The following is a 26,123-nucleotide window of genomic DNA, read 5'->3' on the forward strand; positions in this document are numbered from 1 at the left end:
ATCTTTGATTTTCAAGTGTAAAACCATGCAACTTTTATTTTTAATAGAAAACTGGGAGCCTTAAAGCTTCTCTTTTGTTCATAAGCACTTGAATACAGTACAGTACTCATAATACAAAAGCTGAGGTAATAACGGCATGAATCCGTGTGTTTATGAGTGTTTAATGCAGGTCAAACGTGCTTGAGAGCTTACAGGAGCTGAACAGACACGCGTGACGAGCGTGCGTGTGTGTGTGTGTGTGTGTGTGTGTGTGTGTGTTTCAGAGCGGCGATGGCCACTGCACCCTACAACTACTCCTACATCTTCAAGTACATCATCATCGGTGAGTGAATCGCAGCAGCAGCGACGGTTTCGCTCGTGTGTCGCATCTCTCACGTCTGATCTCTGTTCACAGGAGACATGGGCGTCGGGAAGTCCTGCTTGCTGCACCAGTTCACAGAGAAGAAGTGTGAGTATGAATCAGGATCGGCAGCATGTTAAACACACACGATGCAGATCAGCATCCGGAGCCGCACAAGCCAGCCTTGTGCTCCAAGTAAACAGCCTCTCTGTGTGACTGTGTGAAACGATCCGCCCGTGACGGCTGGTTTAAAGGGTCGTGACACACCTGTTTGTCATTTATTTATTCTTACTGACCGTCTGAATGAAGCGCTGCTGCTCTTTTATCATCAGCAGCAGCAGCAGCAGACAGAAGTTTCTGTGTATAGTCACAGCTTCACGTGTAAACGTGCACGACACACACATAATCTCACACTAATATAAATTCTTGCAGATTCTTTCCTAATGCTGACGTTCTTCTCAGTAGTAAGATCTGAGCTGTCACACCTGTCTAATGTCTAGTAGGCTTACATCAAGAGTCAATTAAAACTAGGGTTGTAGATGCTTAATCGAGTGAAGTCCGCATAAAATGGAAACTTTCTTTTAAATGCATGTTATAGATCTGATTGTGAACAGTTCATCTGTGCATATGACCTGGTAATGTTTAATCAGTATAATTTATAAGTTATATTTATTATAACCGGATCTTTCAGTGAAACGGCAGACAGACTGCCTTTGAAACACATGCTGTTAACCCTGAACAATAAATATGATGTAAGATTACAAATAGCCGCTTTTATAACAATAATCAGTTTCGTCTTAAAAGTTTAAACTGAAATGAATCATGAAGTTAAAGATCTAGACGAGTCGACCAGTCAGTCTCACTTCAGTTTCCATATAAAGTTACGAATTAAACTTGTGCGTTAAATTGGAATTTTGCATAAAACATTTGTGAATAAGGCACTAGTTTCCATCCAGTGAGTTGAAGAGAACAAAATCGTCACTTCGCTGAATATCACGAAGAAAAATGTAATTTGCTGCAGCAGGAGAAGCCACTGTATATAATCATTTTTGTATACAATAAATTACGAGCTTTCATGCGCGGTCGTGCTATCTTATGTTCCGAGTCTGCTGTTGGAGTTAATTATAATGAAGCACTTTGATTTTACAGTATTTTACAGTAGAATGACAAAACTAGTATTTCAGATGCTGTGCGGTGAGATCGGTCCGCTGATCAGCTGTATCTGTCCCATCGCAAAGTCACGTGTCTTTTTTGATGCACATTAAGGAATTTATTCGGTAAAAGTGTTTCCATCATAGTTTACGCGCATGTTTTCTTACCGAATAAGCAATTTATCCTACTTAGTTGAGAGCATAAGGTTTTTTATGTGCATTTTTAAAATCATGGCGTTTCCATCCAGCGTTTTTTTAATGCGATATCCCAAACTGCGCATAAAAAAGGTGGATGTAAACACAGCTGATGACCGTGTCCATGTTCATCGGTGATTCACTCAGCTGTTGTTGTTCTTCGTGAGCAGTCATGGCCGACTGTCCGCACACCATCGGCGTGGAGTTCGGCACCAGGATCATCGAGGTGAGCGGTCAGAAGATCAAGCTGCAGATCTGGGACACGGCGGGTCAGGAGCGCTTCAGAGCCGTCACGCGCAGCTACTACAGAGGAGCGGCCGGAGCGCTGATGGTCTACGACATCACCAGGTACGTCAGTCGTCGAGGCGTCTCGCTGAGGCTCTGATGATGGACACTGATGCTCTGTGTGTGTGTCGTACAGGAGAAGCACATACAACCACCTCAGCAGCTGGCTGACCGACGCCAGGAACCTCACCAACCCCAATACTGTGAGTATGAGCCGAGGGTCCGGGCTTAGCCTGCGTCAATGAGGTGCATCTCTGGACCAGAACATGGCAGTAACGTGAGGTTGGCCTCTACTGAGCCGGTAGGGCTGTGGCAGATTCTTACAACCGCGGTGGTAATGGATCAACTGCCGTCAGTGACGCGGTGTTGTTTTATATATATATATATTAGGGGTGTAACGGTACACACATTTGTACCGAAAATGTTCGGTTCTGGTTTTTCGGTTTGGTGCGCACCTGTACCGAACAAATCACGTATCTTTGATGTGGCGCACCGGTTCTGACGGCAGTGCGGAGCGCCATCCCTTCCTCTTTACTACTAGTCTTAATGTGAAATAAACATGAATTAACATCTCGTGCCTCACTCGCGGAAAGATGTGATTAAAGCGGCTCGTTAGTTCACCAGAGAAATGAAGTCTAAATATTAGACTATATACTCATTATATTTGACTTTACCTGTTAGTGATGTCTTAAACATTTAATGTAGGCTATATTTAAATACATTTTCATAAAACAAATTATGACAGCCATTGTGTAAATGATTATATTTCAACAAAAAATAGAAATTGTATAGTTTACTGGTTAATTTAAAAACTGCAGTGAGTGCAATTTACATGTTTGCATACAATTTGAGTGTTGATTATAATAGTTAAAAAAAATAGTAATTAAATTTAAGTTTGGGCTCTGTTGTTAATTGTAACCTTATACAAGTCTCAATGTAAAAGAGCTCCCTTTAGTTTAGAGCAGAGGTAGATTTTAATTTTTTTTTTTTTATGAGGTAGAAGAACATTTTTATTCTAATTGAATTTATTTACAGAGAGCAATTTGTTCCATAAAACATTCATTTAAAAAATGTACCGTGACGTCAAAACCGAGGTACGTACTGAACCGTCATGTTTGTGTACCGTTACACCCCTAATAAATAAATAAATATATAGAAATAAATAAATGAAGGCTGAAACATCTATTAACAAACGTTTGTGTTTATTTCAGCACATCTGTCCGTGAACACGGCAGCACACAGCCTGCAAAACAATAAAATAAATAGGCTATCAAAGAAATAATAGTTAAATAAGAAAGTAGCCTAAATAAGAAAGTTAAATATTAAACATTTGTTGCCAAAAAATTGTACTTACATGCTGTAAAATCTGCACTGGCCTGATAACAATTAGAACATAAACATAAATGCCTACCTTGGCTTTTCTATGCAGATTTTAAATTCTTTACAGAAAAACGAACACATTGACGATGTCTGGTTTAAGAGAGGAACTCGTTGGTGTTACGATGTTTCCGGCTGCACTGAATAGCTTGCGTGTTCAGACGGCGTGCTTGTTGCAGTAATGGCCCAGAGAGGGTACGGGTCATCGCTGGCAGCATTTGCCTCCTCCGCTAATAGCGACTGGAGATGGCTCTTGAGATTTGAAGTGTTCGCCCATTTAACACTTAAAGCGTCGCAACAGCTAAAGTCTGTCTACACTGAATGCGACAAAGAGGAAATAATTTGAACACTTGTGTCAGGACGTCACAAATAGAACGAGGCATCAGTTTAATGTCGGGGATTTGTCATGCCAAGTCCCTTCAAGTATTCAGTAGTCTTTGGCTGCATCCAGTGTAGACCGCATCACTGATTCTAATGGGTTCTATTGTATTTTACCACTGCGGAGGCGCGGTTGTCATGGTGACCGTCACAGCCCTACGAGTCGGCGAGCGTCTTTATGTCTGGTTTGGCTCAGGTGTCTCTGCTGTGTTTGTGCAGGTCATCATTCTCATAGGAAACAAAGCGGATCTGGAAGCGCAGCGAGACGTGACGTATGAAGAGGCTAAGCAGTTCGCCGAAGAGAACGGTGAGCGAAGCGTCTGTCTGTCACATGACGGGTCACATGACGCGGTTCCGATCTCACGTGTGTTTGTGTTCACAGGTCTGCTGTTCCTGGAGGCCAGCGCTAAAACGTGAGTGATTCCAGCCGCACGTATGAATCATCAGAGAACCTGTTCAGTCGTCTGTACGCGTGTATTTATGAAGAAAACCCCGACATGAAAGCAGCACTTACCTGAATCAGGAGTGGGCGATACCACCAAAACCATTTTAAATCACGATAATAATATATATATTATGATATGTGACCCTGGACCACAAAACCAGTCAGAAGGGTACATTGAGATTAACACATAACAAGCTTTCCATTGATGTATGGTTTGTTAGGATCGGACAATATTTGACTGAGATGCAACTATTTGAAAATCTGGAATCTGAGGGAGCAAAAAAATCTAAATATTGAGAAAATCACCTTTAAAGTTGTTCAAATGAAGTTCTTAGCAATGCATATTACTAATCAAAAATGAAGTTTTGATATATTTACGGTAGGAAATTTACAAAATATCTTCATGGAACATGATCTTTACTTAATATCCTAATGATTTTTGGCATAAAAGAGAAATGTATAATTTTGAGCCATACAATGTATTGTTGGCTATTGCTACAAATATAGCTGTGCTGCTTATGACTGCTTCTGTGCTGCAGGGTCACATAGTTATTTTTACTTTTAATAAGGTTTTTATGATATATTTTTTGATACCATAGAATTTTCAGAATACTTGTCACCGCTGTCAATATCACAGAAAAGCTAATATAAGCCTAAAATAAAAGAAAAAGAGAAAAACTCAAGCTCACTGAAGATAAGTAACTTACTACAAGGAACAGGACAAAAAAAAAAAAAAAACTACAATAAATAAATGCTATACTGTATAAGTGATTTAGTCGAGAGTAGTTGTTTGATGAACCTGACAGGAGGAATAATAGACAGCTTCCCCTTTAAGACGAACATCTGGATCCAATACTGTTACACGTGCGTTTTCTTCCTCAGCCGTTTACTTCAGACCAAAACGACTGTGTTTACGAGAATGCTTGCAAAGACACATAAGTATGTGTTTTTAACTGTTCAAGGCCAGTAAAGCATCAGAAATACTGATCTATGAGCAGTGGATTCATGTGCACAGCATTTAAACAGCTTAAAATCACTTGTTTTTAAACCGCAGTGCTTTAAAATATGTGCAAACAATATATTTTCGTGACCACGGCACTTGATGTGATTGCATAACCGCGATAAAGACGATAGTCCAAAATCTCTAGCGGTTAATCGTGTCTGCTGGTGTATCGCCCACCCCTAACCTGAACGTGGAAGAGCAGATAAAATGCTTTTAAAAACATCACAGAGACAAAAGCCAACATTGTGATAAACTCTCAGAGAATAACATTTCTGACACTAATTCCTCCTACAAACTCCTCCATACGCCATCCATCCAGAACAGTAGCCAGAACTCTCACAACCAGCTTTAACACAATGCTAGGATGTTAATGGCATGAATATAACATTTTAGCACGTCATTCACATATTCCTAGCATCTTTTAGCACGTTTTTAGCATGCTTTCTAGTTCAATAGGTTTGATTTTTTTTTTTTTTTTTTTTTAAATCATACAAATTCATATGAAATTGCCACCTTTTAAAATAGTCAAACCAAAAATTATATAATTTTTTATTTTTATTTTACTAGTGGGTGCAGGACACTATAGTTCATTTATGTAAGTGAGGATAGCAAAATAAAGTAAACCGTGGCATATTATACCCAAAAATTTCTTCATACAGTGTCTTGATTTTTTAATCTCACGTGAGCGTATAGATGCTGACCGTGTGTTTGTGCTCACAGAGGAGAGAATGTGGAAGACGCGTTCCTGGAAGCAGCTAAGAAGATCTATCAGAACATCCAAGACGGCAGTCTGGATCTGAACGCGGCCGAGTCAGGCGTGCAGCACAAACCGTCGGCGCCGCAGGGCGGGCGGCTCACCAGCGAACCACAGCCGCAGAGGGAAGGGTGTGGCTGTTAATGACCTTCATCCTCCACCCTCCTCCTCCTCCATCACACACTCGGCCGTCCCAGAGAGGGGAGGATCACGGCTACATGCGCTTATTCCCTCCTCCCTTCTCTCTCTTCATCTGTCCGTCCTCACTCTCTCTGGTCGGTGTGTTCTTACATTCCCATCATCCTCTGACCGCATTAACCGCTGCTCATCACGTCACACTTCTGTTCAGCCTCTTTTTATTGATGCGTTTTATAGCTCAACAATGTGATGTCACAGAAACGAGACCCAGCTTGCATTAGGATCGTATTGAGAACATCAAATGCGTTTCTGCTGCCATTTTTCCACCCGTATGAGAGCCGAAGTGGTTTGTGACGTGTTCAAGGCTGTCAAAGTGCGCAGGAGAACCGTTCTGTTGGGGTCAGACGCCCGTCTAATGCTCCTGCTGCTAAAGAGCACAGGTCGAGGGTGCAGAATAATGCATTGCATTTTTAAATGCACCTGTGTTCAGAATAATGCATTGCATTTTTAAATGCACCTGTGTTCAGAATAATGCATTGCATTTTTAAATGCACCTGTGCTCAGAATAATGCATTGCATCTGTAAACGTGCAGTGGTTGCACTGATCCCAGATTTAAAACCGAAAGAAAGTCTCCTGTTGCGAACTCACAATCACGTGCATGTCGACATGCGAGCGCATGCATGAGTGCGAGTCAGTTTGGGTCGGACAGCTTTATCAATCAAAGACACTTTATGGAAAGACTGATTCTTCCATCGCTCCTCTTCTGTCCCTTCATCATATCAATATACATTCATCTGTCCTCACCACCATTATTTCATGTTGCCTTATTGTTATTCATTCATCTTAATATTATTACTATCACCGTTTAATCTCGACTAGCTCAACATACAGTTTGGACTCGAGTTAAACAAACGGTTTTACAACACTGCTACTGTTTTTGTATAGAAACGGCTCCAGTTGTGTAGGCTGTACAGTCAACATCAGTGCATCAGCTTGTATATTAACAGCACCACGCACAGCTTCTTCTGAAGCAGCATCTGTGTCTTAACTCAGTGTATGTACCATATGAAATCGGATCTGCTGTACATAAGGCTGTATCTGTTGGTGATGAAACACAGCACTGACGCCTCACTCAAACTCACACGTCCGGCTGAAGAGACGCGAGGCAAATTCTCCTACAGAAAGTCTTACAGATGGAGATCAGATCTTGACAGATCTAGTCCTTTTGAACTGTGTGAATGACCTCTTCTCGCTGTTCACATGAGTAAAAACAGTACATATGTATAAACTTTGAAGGAGCTGTGCTAACGTTTGAAAAATCTGTTTATGTGTGTATGTGATTTTAAAATGTTGACATTTTGATTTTAATGATGACAATAAAAAATGCTCTAGACAGAAAACCGTTTCTGCTTCATTCTGAATAAACATTTCAAATGAAAATGAACACCTGCGTATCATGTGAAAGCAGACAAATCGAGCACGTGACAGAAACACAAACCCTTGACGTTGTTCAAGTAGCAAAATTGCTTTGTATTTTATGCAACAAAAATTGCACCAAGGTTACAGGAAGAATCGACTGAAAATAGGTGACGTGTATTTACAAAGACGAGCAATTAGTGTGAGGCTTGAATACACATTTAAAACTAGTGGCATGATTTTAAGAGGGAAAAAAAACAAAACATGGAAAGTCAACACTGGTAGTACCATGTTGAATTAAAGGCAGCTTGTGGTTGGCCTCCTCCTCAGGCGTCGCAGTCAGATGGCAAAGTGTCGGAAAAGACAAACTAATACTGAAAACAACTGCATTATTTCAATTACACAAGCAAAACAGACAGGGAAGTTTTAGCAAGATAGTCATGGACTCAAGGAGAACCGTGTGGCTTGTGGTCATTGGATAAAGCTGCTCCATTCACATCCGTGATCTTCAGTGGTGTGTGGAAAACCCTTGAAATGACAACTTAAGTGGTAACTGAAGATCTTTCAGAGGACATTACAAAAACAACTATACATATACTGCTTCTTAAGGGCAGATTCTCACTCCCAAGTCTTTCTCCTTGAGACAGTAGTGTTTCTTTCGCTGATCCGTGATTCATGTTCAGCGAGTCTCATTAAGGCAACTGTAGTTTCAAAAAAGCGTTTATGTAGTGATTGTGCTGAAGGAACACTTGTTCATAACCCTTAACGGGCCTGGAAAAGATGGGAAAACCAACTTTACGACCGCATCGGTTCAATGTCAATCATGGCACAGTGTCGCAATCATACAATACACGATCAGTCGATTACAAAATTAAGTTCCTCATATCACAGGGACCGTTCACATCTCGCAACAAAGCGCTTTCTTGACCAACCACACGAAGAAAACGAAGATAAAGTCTTTATCAATACTATGATCGTGAATGTAATTCAAAAATACATTTTGATCCCGTAAAAATGTTTGGAAGTGTGAGGCACATGAGGTGTTTTTCTGTCAGTCATGAAATAATGCTGCTTTTAACAAATACTTGCAGAGAAGCACTGCAAAACTACTTCCTTCCTTAGTATTTTTGTCTTGCTTTCTAGTATAAATATATAAAAATACTTGAATCAGGATGCATTTACTTGACAAGTAAAATAAGATATTTTGTCTTGTTTTATGAAATCTGCCAATGGTGTAAGAAAATTAATCTTAATTCAAAGGCTAAACAAGATTTTTTTTTTTTTTACCCAATTGGCAGATATTTTTACTTGTTTTAAGCAAAATTTTAAAACAAAATGTAGATATTTTCCAAGTCATTTTACTTGTCAAGTAAGCATCTTAATTCCAGACATTTATACTAGAAAACAAGACAAAAGTATTAAGGAAGAAAATCATTTTTTGCAGTGAGGAAAGTCAAGGAATTACAGAGAAAGACTCAATCAAGTCACTACGACTTGGACCTGGGCTACCTTAAGATCACCAAACGGACTCTGGAGGAACGGTTCCCCTGCATTCATGCACAGTAATAAGACACTGAACCGTTCGGAAATGTTCCTCTATTTGGCATGAGAAAAGCTGAGGTGGGTTCGATGGAAAACCCAGACACGCAAATGATATCGGTCCGAGCTCTTCTCCGCTACCTCTGAACAATGTCACTGATCTCCTTGACGGAGGAAAGCAGCTTTGAAAAGTCTTGAGGCGTGTTGGCTCCCCCGGTGGCGGCGGGGCAGATCTGCAGCTCGCGCAGGCTGCTCTCCAACTTATTGATGGCTTCGCGGAACGCAAACTTGTTGCGCATCTGCTGGATGGACTCGACGTAGCTCGCGCAATACTTGGACAGATTCTTGCCGGCTTCCAGCACCGCGCTGTGGCTGCCGGTCTGCTCCGAAATGCGGCCGATGGCGGCTCGCAGGAGCTCGGTGCTCTCCAAGACCATCTCGCGCGTGATGCAGGAGTTGGAGAGACGCTCTGACGGCTGGCGCGTCTTCCTTAGCGAGCGGCGAGTCGTCATGAGGGGAATGAAGTTGGATCCCGGATCACCGACGGCCGATCCCGTTCCCATCCCTGGCAGCTGACTGCTCGTGGATATAGAAGACGTCTTTGGGGGCTGCACTTTTGAGGTGTTTTTTGGCGCTTTCTTAGCACTTTCTTGGGAAAGGCTCACGCCTTTGCCTTGTTCTGCGGAGCTGGGACTTGGAGGGTTTTGTTCAGACGAGCCTTTGACTTTGGTATCCGAAGAAACGTCAAAAGTGGGACTCCTAGAAGTCTTTCCAGATTTGCCGCTCGAGACCGGAGGTGGAGGAGGTGCTGGTTTGGGTTTGGCAAACTTCCCCTTCTCTCTGTCTCTAAGTCCAGGGACTTCAGAAGAGTTCTTGAGCCTACGAGGTCTGCATTCGTCTCCTAGAGGTGGAAGCACATTGGGTTTGAACAGCTCCGCTTGCAAGGCACTCGTTTTGGAGCTTTCCGTCCGACGGCTAAGCTTCGGTGTCAGAGTCAAAGGACTTGATCCAGGACTAGATTCCGAGTCCTTAAACACTTCGTCTGGTGCATCCGAGTCGGTTTTCTTGGGAAGGCGTGGTGGCGGAGTAAGGGTGCCACCGCGGGGCACACAATCAGCTTTCTTGCGAGGCAGAGCTGGCTTTCCTCCGAAGGTTCCCGAGTCGAAGTGAGACGACTGGATATCACGGGGCAAAGTGACCGACTTCCACTCGGTGCGCTCGGAGCCTGGGGGCATGCTAGAGGCGGAGGAAGACCTTAAGAAGCGCTTGGAGTTTGACATGGGGTCTTCTTCTGCGGGTTGAGTCGTGGCAAGCTTCGCTCCGCTGCCCTTTTTCCGTGAATGAGATGAAAAGAGCTGACCGGGATACGCCGGAGCTCCATTGGTGACTCCGACCATCGTTGTATTGTTGGAGCCGACCAATTTGGAAGGGTCGATGCTGTCATTATTGAAATCATCTCTGCAGTCGGAAGTCAGTCCTCTACGATCCAGGTGCCCATCCATCTTCCCGAAGGAGCTGCTTCGTTTAGGGGGAGCCGGAGCCGTTCTCTTCTTTTTCTTGATTAAACTGAACGGATTCATTCTGAACTTATCTTTATCTTTGGCTAGGAGGCGATCGTCTTCGTTTAAGTTGCTATCAAGGACAGGCCTCGGGAGCATCGGGGGCCCGGTGACCTCTGCCTCTGCTGCGTCTGGAAAAGGGTACAGCTTCATCAGTCTGATGAAGAAACTCAGAATTCACTGTGAATGTTGGGAGAGCGCAGATTACCCAGACTGTCGCCATCCCTGCTGTCCGTATGTCTTCGCAGTGTCCTCGTCTTAGTGGGAAGTTCTGGAGCTTGCTGTATCGGACCCAGTGTCAACTTCTTGCCCTTTTTGCCCAACTCTTTTTCCACCTCTGTAACCCACGAAGAGTGAAGATGAGTTACAAGAAAGTACACAATTTCTCTAAATCTCCAGAGACAAAATCTTACCGTCAGAGATACTGGACTCTTGAAACATCGTCTCAAACGCCTGGTGGGTTTCAGCAAAAGAAGGCCGCTCTGCAGGGTTCCACCTCCAACCTTAAGACAGAAACACGAAGGTCAGTCCAAAGGGCCTGTATTAATACAGCTTAAAGGGGACCTATTATGCCAGGGGTCTCCAAACTTGGTCCTGGAGGGCCGGTGTCCTGCAGAGTTTAGCTCCAACTTAACTCAACACATCTGCCTGGAAGTTTCAAGTACACCTAGTAAGACCTTCATTAGCTGGTTCAAGTGTGTTTAATTGGGGTTGGAGCTAAACTCTGCAGGACACCGGCCCTCCGGGACCAAGTCTGCTGACCCCTGTATTATGCAAAAATCACTAATTTTTTTAAAAATCCCAATAAATCATAAACCGTCTCTCTCTGAATACACGATTCCAGATTTAGGGAGAAATCCCACACATGTGTGACGCTGTCTGCCCTATTAGCACAGACACAGCCCTGAGTGAGAAAAAGCAGTCTGCCATTACTGTTTTCCTGCTGTAGCTGCTGGAGATACACCAGAAGTCCTATACGTTTGTGCCAATCATTTTACGCCGGAATGCCTCACAAAGGAGGGTTAGTTCAGCGCTGGATTTTGCAAAAGTTGATTCTGAAAGAGGGATCAATACCAACGCTTCGAGCACGACCGTCATATTTTGTTTTCCAAACTGCCTTTCTGAAAAAGTGAGGATTATTTCCGTCCTGTGTGTCGATTTTTTCCCCCCTGTTGCTCTGTGACGAAACGGCCGTCCAATCAGATTTGAGCTTAGATCACATGACCAGAGCAGCTCGATGAAGTGGGTTTTAAGCAAATTCTTTAATAATTACATACATTTTCAAATGTGGCTTGATGCTAATTGTACTTCTACAATCTTTCATTTGAAAGCCATGTTTCTAGCATCTGTAAAACTGCGTTTTTTCATATCAAAAACATCTAAATTGGGATCTATGCTCTCAACGTCAAATGCAGAAATGTTAATTCATGCGTTTATGACCTCAAGGTTAGACTATTGTAATGCTTTATTGGGTGGTTGTTCTGCACGCTTGATCAACAAACTACAGTTGGTCCAAAATGCAGCAGCTAGAGTCCTTACTAGAACCAGGAAATATGACCACATTAGCCCGGTTCTGTCAACACTGCACTGGCTCCCTATCAAGCATCGGATAGATTTTAAAATCTTGTTAATTACTTATAAAGCCCTGAATGGTTTAGCTCCTCAGTACTTGAGCGAGCTCTTATCGCATTATAGTCCTCCACGTCCACTGCGTTCTCAAAACTCTGGCCGTTTGATAATACCTAGAATATCAAAATCGACTGCGGGCGGCAGATCCTATTCCTATTTAGTGCCCAAACTCTGGAACAGTCTACCTAACACTGTTCGGGAGGCAGACACACTCTGTCAGTTTAAATCTAGATTAAAGACCCATCTCTTTAGCCTGGCTTACACATAACACATTAATACGCTTCTATTATTCAAATCCGTTAAAGGATTGTTAGGCTGCATTAATTAGATCAACCGGAACCGGGAACACTCCCCATAACACACGATGTACTCGTTACATCGTAAGTAGAATGGCATCTGCGCTAATATTTGTCTGTTTCTTTCCTATTCTGTTTCTCAGTCCGTATCCGGTCAGATGGTGGATCAGCACCAAGAGATGATGTCTACAGCCCTGATCGTCAGCGGAGACCAGGACACTCAGATGAGCCCCAGAGATATATCCCCAGTGATGACCTCGATTGAATACAATAAAACTATAAATATAATAAAATGCCTAACTACATAATACTAGTATTGTTAGAAATTGCAACAAAATGAAAATAGAAATATAAACTTTTGAACTGCAGGTTTGGTCTGGTCAGAGGAGAACTGACCCCGACTGAGTCTGGTTTCTCCCAAGGTGTTTTTCTCCATTCTGTCTCGGAGGGAGTTTTGGTTCCTTGCCGATGTCGCCTCTGGCTTGCTCAGTTGGGGACACTTCATTTCTAGCGATTATCGTCGATTTGATTGCACAGATACTATTAAAACTAAACTGAGCTAGACAATGACATCTCTGAATTCAATAATGAAATGCCTTTAACTGAAAATTGAGTGTTTAATCTTATCATTATACATTATTGACACTCTATCCTCTAATCTGATACTGTTAAGTGCTTTGACACAATCTGTATTGTAAAAGCGCTGTATAAATAAAGGTGACTTGACTTGACTTCTATTTATATTTTAAGATGTTTTCTTGTAAGCATTATAGCTAGTTTGTGTTTCTGGCGTAAAACCAAACTTACTTGAGCTTTATTAATTAAAGGTTGCATATTGAGCAGTGGACGATGTTAAATCCATATATGAGATGCATATCTGAGGAAAAATGCATTGTTAGTCGGCGCCACCTAGCGTGCAGGCGTGAATTAGCAGAAGGCGATCAATCGTTTCGCGTTCGGTGTGAAAGCACTGTTTGTCGGCGATTCGCCTCGCTTTTTTGCTCAATGTGAAACGGCCTTACATGTGTAATGTCGCTAAAGTTACCATCGTCTCAGTCTGTTTTCACTGGTGCTGCCAGAATGATCGTAAATAGGAACGTGGTAGTTAAAAATTGCATATGAAGGCAATGTGAAGTCGACCGCTTTAATTTGTCGAGCTCATAATCACAAGTGGGACTGAGAGCTTCTGACATTTTCAGTGCGTGAGATTGTCCTGTTTTGTTTTTGCCAGCTCTTGAAGCTCCGCCCTCTTCTGAAAAGGAGCACCAGCTCATTTGCATTTAAAGGGACAAACACAAAAACGGCGCTTTGGCTCGTATCCTTAAAAGTGGCAATTTTAACAAGCTAGAAAAATGATCTGTGAGGTATTTTGAGCTAAAACTTCACATACATAGTCTGGGGACATCAGAGACTTATTTTACATCTTGTTAAAAAGGGCATAATAGGTCACTCTTAATTGTAATCATCTTGTTCTAACACTTGAGCTTGTCTACCTTTTTGGTCCTGATTAGAAGAGCTACTTACAGGCCCTCATGAGCTCATAGACTTTCTCTGGGCATCCCTCGGGTCTGTCCATGCGGTAATCTTTCTCTAGTAGCTCGTACACTTGGGACAAGTCGATTCCAGGATACGGAGACATCCCGTAGGTGGCGATTTCCCAAAGCAGGACGCCAAACGCTAAAGAGTTCAAGCAAAAATGTCAGTTTTTTTACATAAGATAACGTTTCTCGATCTGGGAAGTGAATTCAGTGTCAACAGCATTGACTTCTGCTTACCCCACACGTCTGACTTGATGGAGAATTTGTTATAGGCCAGACTCTCCGGGGCAGTCCATTTAATGGGAAACTTGGCTCCTACATGGGCTATGTAGGTTTCTTCCGTCATCAGGCGACTCAGTCCAAAATCTGCCACTTTCACCAAGTGGTTTTCGCCAACTAAGCAGTTACGGGCAGCCAGATCCCTGAAACAAGAGCCACATCCTAACTGGAAACGTGTCACTTCCTACTATTACTAATACTATGTTGTCCCTTTGTTCTAGGGCTGGGAGATATGGCAAAAAATGTAAATCTCGATTTTTCAGAACGTTTTTTCCCCCAATTTTTAACTAGTCAACTTGAAAATGTAGCTGCAGCATGATTCAAGAAACTTTTTCTTTATTCAGGAGTTTCTAAGAACTAAACTTGTGGCAAAACATTAAATTTGAATTAATCAAGCTACTGTAAACAATAGTGTGAGGAAGCAACACAATGACTATTTAATAACAATCGACTGGATTTATTACAAACGCAGTACCTACAAGCGTGTTCTGGCTCACCTGTGGATGAAGTTCTTCTTCTCCAGATATTCCATGGCGGAGGAGATCTGCGTGGCCATGTAGAGCAGCACCACAGCATTGACCTCCTCATGATTACAATCACGCAGGTAATCCAGCAGGTTTCCATGGGTCATGAACTCGGTGATGATGTAAAACGGAGGTTCCCGTGTGCAGACACCTGACATCAGAGAAAAACATAGGCTCTTCGGGATCATCACATGTCTCTTTGTGAAGGAAACTTCATTTAGAAACACATTTCTCCAGAACATCATTGATGGATTCGTGTTTGATATACTGTTCTGCCCAAAAACTCACAAACATAGACTTTTTGCATGAAGTCTTCCACTTACTGGTTGAAGAAAAGGTGGATTGATTACAAAAGTGCTGCTTTGACGACTAAGAACTAAGAAATAATATGTGACCCCGAACCACAAACCCAGTCATAAAGGTCAATTTTGCGAATACATCATCTGAAAACTGAATAAATAATCTTTTCATTGATGTATGGTTTGTTAGGATCGGACAATATTTGGCTGAGATACAACTATTTGAAAATCTGGAATCTGAGGGTGCAAAAAAATCTAAATATTGAGAAAATCACCTTTAAAGTTGTTCAAATGAAGTTCTTAGCAATGCATATTACTAATCAAAAATTAAGTTTTGATATATTTACGGTAGGAAATTTACAAAATATCTTCATGGAACATGATCTTTACTTAATATCCTAATGATTTTTGGTATAAAAGAGAAATGTATAATTTTGACCCATACAATGTATTGTTGGCTATTGCTACAAATATACCTGCGACTGCTTATGACTGCTTCTGTGCTGCAGGGTCACTTATTCAAATCAAGGCTGTTTCTTGTGACTTTCCTCTCTTTAAAATTAGATATTGCAAACAATGATGAAACGATGATGATTCTTATTTCATATTAACGCCATCTCTAAATTGGACTAATTTATGAAACAAGTGTGATGTTTAATAAAAGGAGTTTAAGACTTCATATCTTCATCTAGTGTGTGTGTTTTAATTTAAAGTAAATGTAGTCGAAGACAAAGTCAAAGTTGACTCAAAAAAGTCGCAATCAATAAACCCTGATGAACTGACTCAAGCTTTTTTGTGAAAATAGCTTTTAATTCCAAATTACAGTAAAAAAAAAAATCTTTTGTCCACTAATGTAGCACATTACATTTACACAGTAATTTGATGTTTGAGTAATTTGAGAATGTTTGCGCTTTACATTTGCACATCATGCTTCTGAGAAGTTGTTGATCTAGATAAATTATGTTAAGATAAAAATGTTCATCTAGATAGGCCCATACACACACACACACACACACACGTTTATATACGTATAAACGCAGGGCCAAGCCCCAAATGTGAGTAAAAATCAGCACTGCTGAGTAACTGAAACTAATACTCTATAGGCCGATAACTTATTTTTTATTAATTCTAACAATGCTTAAGAATGTGATACGGTTTAACGCGATTATCAAATCACAAAGACTGAGCAGTAATTACATAAATACTAGTGCTGGGCAATAATTAAATTAATCGCATCCAAAATAACGTTTTTGTTTATATGTGTATGTTTACTGTGTATATTGTTTATGTATACATAAAGACACACATACAGTATATATTTTGAAAGTATTTATATGTATATAAATTTATTAAACAATATTTTTCTTAAATATATACATGCATGTGTGTATTTATATATACATAATAAATATACACAGTACACACACATATATTATGTAAACAAAACGTTTATTTTGGATGCGATTAATCATTGCCCAGCACTAATAAATACATTACATTTATTTATTATTATGAAGTACTTCACAGTTCACTAGCAATACAGTGACATTTGTTTATTGATTTACTATTTATAATTTGATAATCAATAAAAATTTGATGCGTTTCCACAGTTTGTTAGCTTTAGTCCCTGTACAAATGGACTCACCTAACAGCTGCACAAGGTTCGGGTGTTTGATTTCTTTCATGACCGCAGCTTCTTTTAAAAACTCTTCCACTTCCATTGTGTCCTCCTGCACAAGACGAAAAAAACTATTCTCAACCAGCATTCATTGTTGCATAAGGATTTTCATGCTCTAATGCAATAAAGGGTCATAGACAGCAGATAAAAACAATGCTAAATGTGGATTATTTGACAGTATTTTCATTATATTGATCGGTCATGTGGCCAGAAGTAAACATGGACGTAGCCTCATCCTCAGAAACCATGAGGAAAACTACACAAGCTCAAAGCAAACACCACAAAAACGATTGTGCGCGCAAAAAATATTTTCTTAGTATTGTTGTTTTGTTTTCTAGTCTAAATGTCTAAAAATTCTTGAATCAAGGTGCATTTACTTTACAAGTAAAATGACTTAAGATATTATGTCTTGTTTTCTGACAAAATTATCAAAATTGTTAGTTTTTGCTTAAAACAAGCAAAAATATCTATCAAATTTAGCCTTTGAATTAAGATATTTTTGCTCATTTTAAGCAAAAACTAACAACATTTTTATCATTTTTATTTTTTTAGAAAACAAGACTTAATGTCATGTCATTTTATTTGTCATGTCAATACATCTTGAATGCATTAGATATTATTAGGGGTGACTCGATACCACTTTTTCAGAACGGATCCCGATCCGATACCAAAAATTCTGAGTATCTGCCGATATCAATCCGATACATGGGCAGTTTTTTTCAAATCAGTGTTGAATTTTTATACCTCAATGTGTGTTGACCTGATCATGACTTTGTTACACACAATCTACTAAATATAGACAACTTTACATTTACAATATGCATTTAGCAGACGCTTTTATCCAAAGCGACTTACATTGCATTCAAGTTACAGTTTTTACATTTTATCAGCTCTTGCATTCCCTGGGAATCGAACCCATGATCTTGGCGTTGCTAGCGCCATGCTCTACTATTTGAGCTACAGGAAAGCCTTTATTGTAAAGAAAAACAACAAATGAATGCATATATAATTATAATCTATGTCAAAAATACTATTATAAACTAGGTTAGTGGATAATTCAGTAGAAAAAGTTACTCTAGAAAAATCATGAGTGCACAATTATATAAAATCTAAAATTAGTGGGGAAAAAATATTTAGTGGGGAACAAATAAAAGTGAATAAGTGTAGGACTAAATCTAAAATGATATACATTGCTCTTTGTATTGTTGTAATACATTCATGAAAAACAAGTAATATATTTATATATACACTATATATACACTGTAAAATTAAAAGACATTTCTTTTAAATGTATAGCACAGTAATGAGGCAGAAACATATGATAGATAAGATGAACAAGAAAGGCTATTAATAATCTTTCATTATGTAAAAGTATTACGATACGAAAGGCTCCGAATACAGAGCGGCGCAAAGCGCTTATGAGCATCCCGAGTGCAGAATGATGCGCTTGAAGCAACACGGAGTCACAGCGCTCCGCAAGTCCGCATAGAAATGTTCAAAGCACAAAGTGAAGAGATATTATGCGTAGCATGTTAAATCTGTGCGATAGTTTATTGAGCCTTTTCTTTTAATAGTTTTAAATTTCAGTTACTGTGCTCGTTAAGAACATAGTGCTCTCTAGTCCAGTGTTGTGATCTAACAGACACCAACACGATTTTGAAAACAGCACGAAGATAAAGTCGTTTTATGCAAAACCATTTATCCTTATTTACAGATCAAGTGTAATATTAGGAACATTTAATAATCTTGCAGAGAGTTTTATCGTCTTAAAACGCTGAATGGAGGATGACCTCACATTAAACTATGTAACAGCTTCAGAACACTTGAAATATAGTGCATGAAAACTTTATGGTGTTTTATAATGTTTTTGTGGCTTTTGTGGGGCTTGACAATAACACAGAATAGTATACGCACAATATCGGATTTGGATCGGTCTCTTCTGACCGATAATCCGATCCGGCAGAAAATGCCAATATCGGAGCGATACCGATACTGAATATCGGATCGGAGAACCCCTAGATATTAAGTCTTGTTTTCTGAAAAAAAAATCAAATTTTTTTTTAGTTTTTCATTAAAACAAGCAAAAATATCTGCCAATGGGGCAAGAAAAATATTCTTGTTTAGCCTTTGAATTAAGATAATTTTTCTTACCCCATTGGCAGATATTTTTGCTTGTTTTTGATTTTGATATTTTTTTTTTTTAGAAAACAAGACTTAATACGTTAAGACATTTTACTTGTCACGTCAATGCATCTTGATTCAAAAGATATTTACACTAGAAAAGACAAAAACACTAAGCAAGAAAATCATTTTCTGCAGTGTGATGCGTTCTGGATGTCTCTGTGTCTTTGACCTTTAGTGTTTTGACAGCCACGGTCAGGTTGTATTTCTTCCAGACGCCCTCGTACACCTCTCCATACTGCCCTCCGCCCAGCTTGTGTTTCATGGTGATGTCTGTGCGCTCCATCTCCCATTTGTCGTAGTTGGGCGAGACGCCGTAGATGGTGGGCTTGTTGCGTTTGGGCGCTGGGTAATGCAGCGTCGTGATCAGACCGTCGGACACGGTGGAGTGATGGTGAACCAGCTCCGCCAGTGTGTTAAAGCGGCTCTCTGACGACACATACAGCTGCAGAAGAACAGACACCAGAGCGTGAGCTAGATAACCGGTGCAGAAACACAGCAGAAGTGACAATACACAACGATTGGCCGCTGAACCCAGGACACACTGCATTAAAGTCACCATGAAAACAAAATACTATTCTTATCTCTAAGGAATATGCAAGGTTTATTATAAATGTTTTATTAGTGTATATTTTTTTAAATTCATGTTTTCTCATATAACCAATGTTTTAACACGATTAATTGCTTGATTGTGCAACGACAACTAAATAAACCACTGGACTGCAACAGTAAAAACATGCACGTTAATATGTTCCTTTCACTCTTAGAGTTCATGTTTTGGATTTTTAAAATGATTTGAGTCAATCTCACGCGAGTATGAATAGTTGTTACATAGCTTGTGTAATGATCTTAATGTGCATTTAGAAGCCACTTCAGAGACTACATTTATCCACAGACTTACTAAAACAAAGCATGTAAACATGTAAATATCAATTATCAGTCAATCTCTAGTCTTGACACGCGTTTTTAAATATCAATCCTTTTAAAGGTAATGTGCTAAAGACATCCATCTGAAACATTACAAGAGTTGAAAACTGCACAGGAACTCAAGTGTTACGTGTCAAAGAATGTAACATTCAAGAGTGATACATTGTTTCCTGTTAAAAAAACCCGTTGTTCATTAATGAGGCTTCTTTAGTGCATTCGAGTGTGTTTAAATGTACCTTTTAAACAATTAATTGGTGTAATAACTGCATTTTGAATACTTTGTTCATCCATACGCTTCAGATGTGGCAGGAGGGTCTTGGATTCATGTCATGTTTATCTGTCAAGTGTCCTGAATGGAATATGATACTGGCTGTGTAATAATTAAAAGCAGCTATCCTTACTAATTGCAAACGTTTAATCAATTATGTACGTTTTGAGACCTCAGAGCAGGTTAAAAGTGAGCCGTTGAGCTGAAATGGCGTCTGGGGCACATTCCTAACGGCTTACACTGGAGATTCCAGCAGGGAAGTGTGAGGCAACCGAGGCATGCGAGGAATGAGCGCAGCGGTCATCAGTGTGCAGCAGGAATGTAGCGTGACACATGGACTCGTTTATCTGCCCACGGACAGCACTCATCATCTCTGCCTTCACTACTGAGAGCACTTCAGCATGCTCTTGGAATACACTCCATCAGGGATGCACCGAATGTTCGGCTGAAAATAGCAAAAAAAAAGAAGCTCTTTTTGGCTGAATAAGCGAAAAACACAGAATAATATGTATTAGGGTGTCAAAATGGCTGAAAAACTAAATTCTATATTTTGTACTTAAATATTATCAATATTCGAATTTAAAAGGCATAATTTCGTTTATGGTGAAAAAAAAGTTTTTGGCTTCTCTCCCGAGGCCACAAGAGGAAAATATTACTAATGCACGTTTCTTCAAAGCAATAAAATAACACGACTATCTATGAAAAAGTGTATAATGTTTAAATTAATGTTTATAAACCATATATAATTAAGTTGCTTAAACAATTAGAAACAAAACAGCATCATGTATGTACAGTATCTCACAGAAGTGAGTACACCCCTCACATTTTTGTAAATATTTTATTATATCTTTTCATGTGACAACACTGAAGAAATGACACTTTGCTTCAATGTAAAGTAGTGAGTGTAAAGATGGTATAACAGTGTAAATTTGCTGTCCCTTCAAAATAACTCAACACACAGCCATTAATGTCTAAACCGCTGGCCACAAAAGTGAGTACACCCCTAAGTGAAAATGTCCAAATTGGGCCCAATTAGCCATTTTCTCTCCCCGGTGTCATGTGACTCGTTAGTGTTACAAGGTCTCAGGTGTGAATGGGGAGCAGGTGTGTTAAATTTGGTGTTGTCGCTCTCACTCTCTCATACTGGTCACTGGAAGTTCAACATGGCATCTCATGGCAAAGAACTCTCTGAGGATCTGAAAAAAAGAATTGTTGCTCTACATAAAGATGGCGTAGGCTAAAGAAGATTGCCAAGACCCTGAAACTGAGCTGCAGCACGGTGGCCAAGACCATACAGCAGTTTAACAGGACAGGTTCTACTCAGAACAGGCCTCGCCATGGTCGACCAAAGAAGTTTTGTGCACGTGCTCAGCGTCATATCCAGAGGTTGTGTTTATGAAATAGACGTATGAGTGCAGCCAGCATTGCTGCAGAGGTTGAAGGGGTGGGGGGTCAGCCTGTCAGTGCTCAGACCATACGCCGCGCACTGCATCAAATTGGTCTGCATGGCTCTCGTCCCAGAAGGAAGCCTCTTCTAAAGATGATGTACAAGAAAGCCCGCAAACAGTTTGCTGAAGACAAGCAGACTAAGGACATGGATTACTGGAACCATGTCCTGTGGTCTGATGAGACCAAGATAACCTTATTTGGTTCAGATGGTGTCAAGCGTGTGTGGCAACAACCAGGTGAGGAGTACAAAAGACAAGTGTGTCTGGGGCTGCATGAGTGCTGCCGGCACTGGGGAGCTACAGTTCATTGAGGGAACCATGAATGCCAACATGTACTGTGACATACTGAAGCAGAGCATGATCCCCTCCCTTCGGAGACTGGGCCGCAGGGCAGTATTCCAACATGATAACGACCCCAAACACACCTCCAAGACGACCACTGCCTTGCTAAAGAAGCTGAGGGTAAAGGTGATGGACTGGCCAAGCATGTCTCCAGACTTAAACCCTATTGAGCATCTGTGGGACATCCTCAAACGGAAGATGGAGGAGCGCAAGGTCTCTAACATCCACCAGCTCCGTGATGTCGTCATGGAGGAGTGGAAGAGGACTCCGGTGGCAACCTGTGAAGCTCTGGTGAACTCCATGCCCAAGAGGGTTAAGGCAGTGCTGGAAAATAATGGTGGCCACACAAAATATTGACACTTTGGGCCCAATTTGGATATTTTCACTTAGGGGTGTACTCACTTTTGTGGCCAGCGGTTTAGACTTTAATGGCTGTGTGTTGAGTTATTTTGAGGGGACAGCAAATTTACACTGTTATACAAGCTGTACACTCACTACTTTACATTGTAGCAAAGTGTCATTTCTTCAGTGTTGTCACATGAAAAGATATAAAATATTTACAAAAATGTGAGGGGTGTACTCACTTCTGTGAGATACTGTATGTATACAGATGAGTCCTTTGCACAATCTGACTCTGCTTTTGCCTTGATTTAAACTGCTGATTTTGTCTGGCCAGAGGAGAATGACACTATTTCGACAAACTATTTCCCTGTCTAAATACTGTAAATCTGATATAAAGCCACCCAGCTTTATATCAAACTGATGTAAAGCTGCTTTGACACAATTTGCATTGTTAAAAGCGCTATACAAATAATAGTGACTTGACTTTAATACAAAGGAACGAAAACCAATCACAAAGAGTACTTTTTCATTTAAAAACATGAGACGCAGTGGGATGGGGAAAAACCGCCATAAAGTCTCAAGACATGTTTTTTAAAAGTTGAACTTGCATTAATTTAACATGCTTTCTAAACATGCGGCTCTCTTGTGTGAGACGCGAGTGTAACGCTGATAGATGTTTCTATAGAAAATGTGATAAATATGCATTCTGTGTGATCAGCTTGGTTTCAGTTTTGATGTAAACAACATCTTCTCCGCATTGATGTTCTGTTTTTTTTGCAATATTTTGAATGAACAGCGCAGCAGCGCCGCATCTAGTGGCTTCAGCTGGATAAGCTCAGAAAAACATTAAAATGCAACGACACCTACATCGTCATCACATCTCGTGCTCCACTGATAAAGCTGCCTGATGCACGCCTAACATTCAAATGCAACGTTTTTGCATTCGAATGCAGATTTATATTTTAAATTCGACGAATGTCCAAAATTCAATTTATTTATTTTTTTGACAGCCCTAATATGTACCGAACAACAGTAATGCAGCAAACATGTCGGCAGCGTGGAAGCATTTGTCCGAGAAAGACGCAAAAATCATTAGAAGCACCGACGGCGAGAGACTGTTCAGTGCTGCATCTCATGTCTCCGATGAGAAGTGGAAGAGGTGGTTGTTGCTGGTTACTGTATGATGATCGAAATCTGCTCGTTAGCCAGGGTTCATAGTCCAAAGTGCGAGGAAACCTGCACTCGTCAGTTGCTCAGTAACATTTTTATGCATTTTAAAATAAAATAAGAAAAGTAAGACAACAATAATGATAATAGTTACAACAGCTCTATTAATACATTTATTATAACATGCACAGTGTTCAAACTGGGATCTGTAATATTTTCTAATTTTTTCTTCTTTATGCAATGGGGAATGCGAAAAACTGTGTTCGGTATTCAGCCTTCGGCCCAGTGTTTCATTTTGTTCGGCTTCGGCCAAGAATTTTCATTTTGGTGCATCCCTACAATCCATTTAACTTTAGAAAATCAAAATAATAAATCAATAGAAGGTTAACTGACACTGCTACTCAACTAAACTAAACCCACTACATAAAGCTGAATAATGACTCTATTGTCTTCTATAGAGCTGCTTATAGATTAAATTTGTTTCATAGTTGAATTCTGCAGCATTAACACTTTTATTTTCCTGATTATTACTGTGAAGCTGCTTTGAAACAATGCATGCAAATAATAATTGTTAATGCATTGGTTTGCCAAAAAAAAATGAAAATTCACAATTTCAAGAAATTGCTAGCAACTATCATTTAATTTCTATTGCAATATTAAGGGAGCTATGATGCTTCTCACCAGCCAATGAGATGCGTGTCAACAGTGAGGAAATCAAGACTAGTCAGCAGCCAATTAATGAGCTAGTCTAAATATCGTTAGTGAGTTCACTAGCTAATTAATTTCACGTGTCCTGTGAGGGTGGGTAAGGGAATTAATCATGACTGACCATATGAAAACTGCATTTCTGTGCTGTCACAGAACTCCACTGTGAGTAAATAGTCATCTGAATGCATGAGTGATATCACTGCATGCAAATTTATTTATACATGAGAAAAAATTACTGTCTGAATAGGGCTTGAGCTTTTAAAAAAATAGATATTTAGGGCCCTATGAAATCCGTTTTTCCCAAATTCTGTTTTTTCTATTTTAATTTTTCCAGATTCTGTTTTTTTCCGTTTAAATTTTTCTAGACTGTTTAATGGTTAAATAAAAAAAATAAAAAATTATATATATATATATATATATATATATATATATATATATATATATATATATATATATATATATATTCAAAAAGCAAGTCTAATTAATTGAAATCATGAAACTTAAAATATTAAACAGCAATTTATTAAAAGTTTAACAAAATTACATTTTTAAGGCCCTTTGAATTTATTTTTTTTCCGGATTCCATTTTAATGGTTTCATTAAATATTAATAAATCAAAAACATCTCTAATTAATTTATTTTATTTAAAAAAAAAAAAGTATAATTTATTATTATTTTGTTCATTTATTGTACTGTTTTGTGTATTTACATTTTTCTGCTAAATAAATACTGGTAAGTAACTATTCTGGTAAATATTCCTTTAAAAATAATGTTTTAATAATAATTTTATTAGTAGTAGTAGTACTATCATTATATTAAGTAATATTTCTGTCACAGTTTCTTCAAGTTAAACCAAACTTATTTTCATGGGTTGCTGTGAAGACCTTTATGTTTCTGTTTGTATATGATATGACGATAGTTTTTCTCAAAAGAAACAGTAAAATGCTGATGAAGTGACTCTCAGAGCAGTTCTAGAGATCATGTATAAAAGTGTTTATGTCCTCATATATTGAGGCGGCCGAGGTTGAAAACACCACGAGCGTCATGCGTTTCAGTATGCGTGTAGTAAACGAAACCGTGCATCTGCGCCATTCATTCACACAGAGACACGCAGAACATGCAGGATTCATATTTAAATAGTATTTTTGTGGTTTAATATTCACAGACACTAGTCCATATCACGATTAGATTTAAGTGTACTGAACACTTTTGATGCATCCCTCCTAAATTTGGCAAATTCTGTGACATTCTGCGTTATACAGTAAATTCCGTTTTTATGACTGGATTCCGTCCGTGTTTTCCACATCACTGAAATCATAGGGCCCTAGATATTTCAAACTAGTTTTATTTGTACAGCATTCTCAAACATTTTAGTAAGTTCAAAGTTCATTTCAGGCTAGTGAGAGTGTGTATTTCACCTGCTGCTAATCAGATGTGTATGATATGATACGAAGTGTTAAGATGCAAAAGCCTCTAAGTGCCATCTGGAATTTTCTTCTAAAATGAGCATTTTTCTCAGGATCCTGTGTTTATGTTCAGTTATTTCACTTTAATGGCAAATGAAAAGAACCTATTTATTGCCATTAAAGTGAAGTTACTGAACCTACACATAGGAGTCTAATAAAAATGCAAATTTTAGAAGACAATTTCACATGGCACTTAGAGGCTTTTGCATCTGAACTCTTCAATTATCTCTAATTACGGTCATTATCGCTGCTATAGATATGTGCCGGTATTCGGTAATGCTATATATCTCGATAATGAATATGCACAATATTGTTATCATGGGCACTTCAAAATACAGAGAATAATTATTTATAACAAATTATTCCAATTTTGAATGCATTTTAAGAATACTTTTCCCATCAACTGGTTACAATGCACAACACCGCTGTATGCTGCATCAAGGACGCGTG

At 39.5% G+C, this 26,123-nt stretch overlaps 2 protein-coding genes across 3 annotated transcripts in view; one reads left to right on the forward strand and one right to left on the reverse strand.

Annotated features, from left to right (window-relative positions):
* Window positions 1–7,450, forward strand: part of rab14l (RAB14, member RAS oncogene family, like) — a 10,525-nt gene extending 3,075 nt beyond the window's left edge. The window contains exons 2-8 of the mRNA XM_058774442.1: window positions 264–322; window positions 395–448; window positions 1,857–2,034; window positions 2,108–2,174; window positions 3,946–4,033; window positions 4,109–4,139; window positions 5,895–7,450. Coding sequence (XP_058630425.1) covers window positions 271–322; window positions 395–448; window positions 1,857–2,034; window positions 2,108–2,174; window positions 3,946–4,033; window positions 4,109–4,139; window positions 5,895–6,072 — 648 coding nt within the window. The 5' untranslated portion in view covers window positions 264–270 and the 3' untranslated portion in view covers window positions 6,073–7,450. The remainder of the gene's footprint in view (window positions 1–263; window positions 323–394; window positions 449–1,856; window positions 2,035–2,107; window positions 2,175–3,945; window positions 4,034–4,108; window positions 4,140–5,894) is intronic.
* A 123-nt stretch (window positions 7,451–7,573) lies between these two features.
* abl1 (c-abl oncogene 1, non-receptor tyrosine kinase) overlaps window positions 7,574–26,123 on the reverse strand; it is a 44,394-nt gene continuing 25,844 nt past the window's right edge. For both annotated transcript variants that reach the window (XM_058774440.1, XM_058774441.1), the window contains 8 exons: window positions 19,178–19,450; window positions 16,792–16,876; window positions 14,821–14,998; window positions 14,282–14,466; window positions 14,031–14,183; window positions 10,995–11,084; window positions 10,790–10,918; window positions 7,574–10,712 (listed from right to left, as the gene is read on the reverse strand). In XM_058774440.1, coding sequence (XP_058630423.1) covers window positions 9,160–10,712; window positions 10,790–10,918; window positions 10,995–11,084; window positions 14,031–14,183; window positions 14,282–14,466; window positions 14,821–14,998; window positions 16,792–16,876; window positions 19,178–19,450 — 2,646 coding nt within the window. In that variant the 3' untranslated portion in view covers window positions 7,574–9,159. The remainder of the gene's footprint in view (window positions 10,713–10,789; window positions 10,919–10,994; window positions 11,085–14,030; window positions 14,184–14,281; window positions 14,467–14,820; window positions 14,999–16,791; window positions 16,877–19,177; window positions 19,451–26,123) is intronic.

The sequence above is a fragment of the Onychostoma macrolepis genome, chromosome 05, assembly GCF_012432095.1.
Source record: "Onychostoma macrolepis isolate SWU-2019 chromosome 05, ASM1243209v1, whole genome shotgun sequence".
NCBI classification, from domain to species: Eukaryota; Metazoa; Chordata; class Actinopteri; order Cypriniformes; family Cyprinidae; genus Onychostoma; species Onychostoma macrolepis.